The sequence below is a fragment of the Phytophthora parasitica genome (assembly GCF_000247585.1).
Source record: "Phytophthora parasitica INRA-310 unplaced genomic scaffold supercont2.26, whole genome shotgun sequence".
NCBI lineage: Eukaryota > Oomycota > Peronosporomycetes > Peronosporales > Peronosporaceae > Phytophthora > Phytophthora nicotianae.
This window is the reverse complement of record NW_008649012.1, coordinates 572635-579456: the sequence shown is the minus strand read 5'-3', so window position 1 is coordinate 579456 and position 6822 is coordinate 572635. Positions and strand designations below refer to the sequence as shown.

General features: G+C 46.9%; 3 protein-coding genes across 3 annotated transcripts; all 3 read right to left on the bottom strand.

Moving 5' to 3' along the window:
• Nucleotides 1-2680: 2680 nt before the first annotated feature.
• Nucleotides 2681-3225, bottom strand: PPTG_22933 (hypothetical protein; the record flags this gene model as incomplete). Its single annotated transcript, XM_008907461.1, has 3 exons — nucleotides 2681-2731; nucleotides 2869-3046; nucleotides 3167-3225. 3 exons carry the CDS (start codon nucleotides 3223-3225, stop codon nucleotides 2681-2683), a joined length of 288 nt encoding a protein of 95 aa, XP_008905709.1.
• Nucleotides 3226-3929: 704 nt separating this feature from the next.
• Nucleotides 3930-4213, bottom strand: PPTG_22932 (hypothetical protein; the record flags this gene model as incomplete). Its single annotated transcript, XM_008907460.1, has 2 exons — nucleotides 3930-4124; nucleotides 4202-4213. The coding sequence occupies 2 exons, from the start codon at nucleotides 4211-4213 to the stop codon at nucleotides 3930-3932; spliced, it is 207 nt and encodes a 68-aa protein (XP_008905708.1).
• Nucleotides 4214-4215: 2 nt separating this feature from the next.
• Nucleotides 4216-4953, bottom strand: PPTG_22931 (hypothetical protein; the record flags this gene model as incomplete). The annotated part of the gene is made up of 2 exons (XM_008907459.1): nucleotides 4216-4499; nucleotides 4563-4953. The coding sequence occupies 2 exons, from the start codon at nucleotides 4951-4953 to the stop codon at nucleotides 4216-4218; spliced, it is 675 nt and encodes a 224-aa protein (XP_008905707.1).
• Between the last annotated feature and the right edge of the window lie 1869 nt (nucleotides 4954-6822).

Genomic DNA, 6822 nt, shown 5'->3' with positions numbered 1-6822 from the left:
ACGCCCTTCACGTACTGGCGCTGACAATACATCACCTGCTGCTGCACAGGGTCAATCATGATCTCCACTCCAAGCAAGTATTTCACTGGGCCAAGCTGTGCCAATTCAAACTGACGGGAGAGCTGCTGTGCAATGCTGCTGCACAGAGCTGGTGGTCCAAGTAGCAACACATCATCCACATACACTGTCATCAGCATAGAAATCTCTTCAGTGTCTCCTACTTTTCGCGCGTACAGGCCGTAGTCAGAATCTAATCGGGAAAAACCAAGCCGCTGCAATGCCTCATGCAGGGTGCGATTCCAAACGTTAGGGACTTGCCGTAGCCCATACAAACTCCGAAGCAAACGACACAAACACGTCCGGCTCACGCTGAAATCCTGGAGGAAAATGAAAATCAGCTCGTCGAGATGTCCATACAGAAAAGCAGCTTTGACATCATACTGCAAATCACCCAACCTCGCTGCAGCGCGAAGTAGATGGCCGCTCGAATCGTCTCAAAGCGAATAACAGGTGCATACGTCTCTGTGTACTCTAATCCATGTAGCTGCTTAATCCCGTGAATAACAAGGCGAGCTTTGAAGCGTTTGGTCTTGCCACGTTCATCTCTCTTCACAGCATACACCCAGCGACAGGTAATAGCTTTGCGTCCTTTCATAGCAGTGCGGGGTTCAAGTGTCCAAGTCCCATGATCACACAAAGACTGTAGTTCATCCAGCATAGCCTGCCTCTACTGCGGCCACTGAGGTGATGCTCTAGCTTGCTTGTAGGTTGTAGGCACAACCACGTCCTCATGGACAATGACGCTGTTGACGACGTAGTCACGAAGACGCACAGACGGCTTTCGCTGGCGTTGGGGTCGAGGTGCTCGCTCCACTCTAGCGTCTGCTGCAGGCGAGGGTGGCACCCAGTCTTCATCAAGACAAGCACCACGTAGGAGCAAGTCACGATCCTCTTCGGATCGCTTCCGCTTCCCTTTCTTCTGGAAGTCATTCGACGGGTTCAGTGCTGCAGTCGATCCTCTTGATGGCGTGGACGCTTCGTCCACAATTGTAATCGGTACCTTCGTCTTATCTTTCGCCACAGCCGTTGCGTTCGTGTCCAGTCCAGCCTTGATGCGCACAACAGGTACGTTCACAGGTAGATCGTATTCTCCACCGAAGAAGCAGTTCAGTAGAAGCGTCTCCATGTACTCAGCTTCAACAGTAAATGACTCATGAAATCTTATGTTCTCCTTCCTTGCAGTAATCACATATCCAGACTTCACGTCGAGTAGCTTGTATCCTTTGCGATCCGTAGCGTAGCCGAGGAGAATACATGTCCGTACACGAGTGCTCAGCTTCTCCTTCTTTTGTCGTGAGCTGTCACTGATGTGTACATGAGCCACGCAGCCCCACGTACGTAACGACCGTAGGTCAGGTCGCGCGGCTTTTGTACTCACCTCATGCATTGTTGATGCCGATGGTGCACTCAATGTTGTATGTTGTGTTGCATGTTGTGTTGCGCCATGCGTTGCTTCGGACGGCTGTGTTGTTTCAGGCAAAATGTAAGAGTCTGAAGGTTGTGTGAGGCCGTCGTGCGTGAATGACTCGCTTGCAATTCGCATCATATCTTGAACGACCTGGAGCATTGCCACACCTTCCGTAAAGACTTGGACCATTTTTGGACATGTCCATCATATCACAACGTCGGGGAATGCTCGATATTGGAAGGCTTTCGGAGCGATGCACTTTTCCAGCAATATACATAAAATGCTGACAGGGAAGGTTGTAGCTGCAATAAATCAAACATGAACACGACCACTGAAAGTTGTTGCATTGATGCGCGTACTCACTTGTTTTCACTTCCCATTCACCCATTTCGGATCGACGTTTCAAACAGGTTGTATGCGGCAAAGCAACCATGTAATAATCCCATTGCGATTGAACATTAGCAAGCATCGAGTCGCTCAAACGAGAGGCCACAAGCGATTGAAACCCGGGAAAGACGTCGGGGTGTCGCGATTTTGCTGAATTTGTGTGCATTGCTGTGACCGAATGTCTGGTAATTGTGGCTTGATGAGCTAAAAGCCCATCAATTGTTGCGTCGAGCCGGGGACGTTTCCCAAGGAGAAGCTTCAGTTGATTCCAATTGGATTCAAGTCGGTTCGTGGTGGTATTTCCAGCTGTGAAGCACCTTCCCTTGCGTGCTCAGCCCACATATCCGCACAGGTTTCCCAATTTTGCTCAAAATACGTCAGTAGCACAGGGCATTGCGCCTTGCACGTGTGTAGGAGGTGTCAACCTCGGAATCAAATGTTGGCTTTGATTTACTTTATGCAACACAACAAACAACACAGTATGTCAGCGACACAACAAGCAACACAGTATGCCAGTGACACACCAAGCAACGTAATACATTAGCAACTAAGCACGCGCCAATAGATGAGTTTGGCGAATGCAGATTCCATTGTGTCCCTTTCCGTCACCTTCACGTTAAACTTGTCGCGCTTGCAGACTTTGCACCAATACATCAGCGCATGAAGCTGGCAAAGATGGACCTTGGCGTCGGGAAACGCTTATCCAACACCGTCATTCCACAAAATCTTTATCGATGATGATCGTCTGAATCGACCTCCAAGACGGTTTTTTCCACTTGAAAAACTCCACAATATTTTCCATTGTGACAGACTTTTGGTCGAGTGCTAGGAATCAATAACGGGGATCCCTCTCCCGTTGCCGTCGTTACGACGAGACTACCTGTGAAACACAATAAAAAGAGTTCCAAACATTAGATCTTTTGCCTTTCAACAAAGGGAGAATGTTAATCATTATCAGTGATATTACCCAGATGATACCCCAGATTATTAGTCCCGTGAGTCCAATCCATTACCGTAGTGTCGCCCCAAGACTTCTTTTGGATTGACGTTTGCATAGCAATCACGCACGTAATATCCATTTGGTCCTGAACGAAAAGAACGTCGTTGCCAGCATCTCCATCCGCAAACGCATCCAAAATAGTTTTCGTCCTTTCAAGTGTCGTACTTGCCAGTACTTGCTTAAGAATATTTCTTGTTTGTTGGGGAGATAAAACTATATCTGTACCATTGATAAGAATAAGTGATTAATAAATTAAATGAATGTTAGTATGAAAGCAAAAACAAATACAGCAAAAAAAAAAAACTCATCACTGGGACCCGCCAAGCTGCTTCGACAGATAGCGGTTGATATCCGAAGTGCTCATCTTCATATCCGTCAAGGACCCAAGTTCTCAGCGAACCTGGGCCGGAATCGAGATGAACTTTGCGCCACGATACGAGTCGAAAATGACCTTATTTGTTTCGTGGTTGTGCGTAGATATCCGAAAATATTAATACAAACAAGAAGTTACTTTTGCAACAATCGAGAAATAACTCATCTTACCTCAGTGTCCGAGTCCACTTGCACCTCCCATGCAGTAATACCCTGTTTGAGAACCTTGACACACCGTACCAGAAAGCTCGCCTCACATCCAGTGTACCTCAACGCACAAATTCGGAGGCCCTCGCCGCGGGAGGATTGCGTTGAGCCATGTGTGCACCACATACGCTTGAAGCTGCGCGAAAAGCGCTCTGGTATGTGGGTTGCGTTAGCACGGCTAGTACGACAAAACGAGCAAAATAGAGAGCATCATAGAGAGCAACATATTAGCCGTTAACATGTAAGCAACATTCATCTCTTTCTCCACCACGATAACTTCGCACCTGTTGTTCCTGGCTCGGGTTTCGGAGCTCCGGACTCGAAAATGGAGGAAGTGCTTGGCCTCGTAAAGGTGAAGCACTTGCTCAAACTCTTCCCAGCTCTTGAACGACTTCTTCGGCAAACCTGGCTCGACGTTAACGACGCCTTGTCGCGCTTTCACTATCTCTCCACGATCTTCGAATGTTTTTGTTCGCCGTCGCTCTCTGAGGTGCTTCACCGTTGTCGCAGTACTACCGCGGTTTTTGACGTCGGTCCGAGCACATTTAGACGGACGTCCATCCCCGATGTCTTCTCCAGCTTCTTCATCCGGGGCGTGTTTTCTACGCTGCGACTCAAGTCGCTTCTTCCGTTTATCACACTCTTGCTCAGCATCGGTCCGAGCCGCGTGAGCAAACTCACGGATAAAATCTCCAGTGAAATAAAAAAACAAGCAACACAGTAAGTAACATAATCAAATAATTCAGCAACATAATGACATAACATACCCGTGTCACCATCCTCATCCAGCGCATTTTTCATCGTGACCCTCGTTTACATTCGCGTCCACCTCCGCGTCCACATCGCCCTCATCCACATTCGCGTCCGCTTCGTCTACAGTCCAGTCCACAACCGCGTCACCGTCTTTCACATTCGCGTCACCTTCGTCCACATTTGAATCTCGCGTTTCCGGATCCGCAATATCGTTGCCGTCGTCCGCCACCGACACTGGCGCGTCGTCCTTCACCGTGGTTGCAGCACTGGCACCCGCGTCCTTCTTGCCCGCGTCCACGCACTGCTCAGTCACTTCAAACGAAGACAAACATTTATATAAATAACTCAATATAGATATTTGCGTGGAGTCCTCACCTCCACTCGTGCTGGTCGCGGCGGTAGTCGTGCCAATGTCATCTCTCGTGCCCAATGCTGCGTCACCACTTCTCGGGTCCGCCACAGCTGCTGGCGCGTTCTTGGCGTCTACATCCACGTCATTCTCCGCCATATTCACGTCTTTCTCGCCCGGAGCCGCGTCGTTATTTTCCACAGGCACGGTGGCGTCAGCAATACCCTCGTCGTTCTCTTCTTCCTCGAGGCTCTCCATGTCGGTGTTTTCATTCGCTACATCGTCTGTCGTCGCAACAGGGTCATCAACGTAGTCTTCGTCGCTGGAAGGGTCACGGGTAAATCCGTGAACAGCTTGAACGTAGTCCACAGGCTTTCTCTCGCGTAACCAGCGACCTATATAGACAAACCACAGCATCATAAGTTAGTGCAGGTGTTGGTAGAACGTCGCCGGTCCTTTTGGCGGCTTTAGCCTACCTGTAGCTTGCGCTGGGTGCGCAGGCTCGCGTGCTCCCTGCTCCCTCCGCCGATACGAAACGAAATGAGATGCCAATACGCTTCGTACTTAGTGTGTTTTGAACTTAGCAGAAAAAGATTTTGTGAATTTTCTTCTTTTTTGCTATTGAGATTTTTTGAGTAAAATATATCACGATAAATTACCCAGCAACACAAGCACGCCTTGTGTTGCTGTGATCGGTTTGTTGTCGTGTTGTAACTAAGTTGTAGTACCGACTACGATTAATAGTACATATCTTGCCTTTCGCTAATGGGGGATGCCAGAGGACAGTGTTATTGAGTCAAGCGTAACCAGCCAGTGCTTTTAAAACGCTTAGTTTTCACATTACCGTACCTCACAAAATAAATGCTTTAGCACAATTCCAAACTACAGTCGTCTTAAAGTAAAAACACCCGGATTTCTCGTGAAACTGCTATTTTGTGTTACGATTTAGTAGCAAAAAAATCGCATTGGTCAAAAATCAACCGGGAAGGAGATGTAAGCAAATGCATTACATACTTTTCTCAAAACAGTAAATGAACTGATACATTGATATTGTAGGTTTCTCTCAGCTTAAATCTTCCACGTGCTGGTTCTGAAGCAGCGTATTATACAGATCGTTGTCCTTAAGTCGGGCGATTGTGCTCTTGAAAGAGTTCTGTGTCTGCTGTACGCGGGTCTTCACCAAGTCTTTTGAACATGTACTCCAAATTACGACTTTCGTTTTGGTCTTCGTTTATAGCTGACACAGCTCCCCCAATCCACCGAATTACTTGAACACGTTCTAAGTTGTATTTTTCACCAGAAGGAATCGATTAATTTACTTTCCAGCTTAGAAATCGTTTCTTTATGTTAGCCTTTCGAGATCGATTTTCATATAGATCACAATTCAAATTTGAGCTTGAGGACGGTTTATCTGTATATACGCCTCTGGTACTCACAGCTACCGCTCGTTTGACTTGTTCTGGAGTAAACCATTCTTCCTGAAGACGAGGGGGTTACTTGACAAATGCTTAGGGGGTTGTAAGCTGTCTATCTCAGCCTAAATTTAGTTTTGTTTCGGAGATGTAAAATCTGCTATTTTTGTGTTGAGCAAAATCTTCCAAACAGAAAAAAAAATACGCGAAAATCGCCGAACTGCTGTTTTTCTGTTAAGCATTTACTAGTATTGTGCATTAACTTTGGCTTATGAATAGCGCCTCTAAAACAACGACAAATCTATTTCGTGTATCTAAAGCTAGAACATAACCCAACGTTGAAAATAAGTTAATTATACCGGATAACAAAGCAACTCTGCAGCTACAACGCAAAGCCACAGCGACAAGGCAATGCCTGGCTACTTCTTTCCCAGCTTGTTGACTTGAACAAGTGCTTGCCTGCACACTGCCCTGCTCCTTCACGGCCAATCGGCAAATAACTAAGATTCGTTCCCATTTGAAACGGGATCCGCGTGTTCGGTATCACATTACCTCTACGACGAAACAGTAAATCCCAACGAGAAATAGACCGCGTCGAGACCCCATAACGGACGCAACGACACTTAGGTCAATGTGTTAGATGTAGGTCAGCACAATATATCTCCAACGCATGTCGATAGAAATTGTCATCTTATGGAATGTAGCTGCACGGGCTTAAGAAGACTTAGAGTGCGCGACGTTGGTTTGGCGCTTTTACTACAGCAATTCAACGAAAACACGCATAAGACAACATTAACTCTTCGAGTAAATGGTAATCCAACGTTAATTCGACGATTACGGTAGGTAAATCAATGTTGGATTATTTTTCAAGATT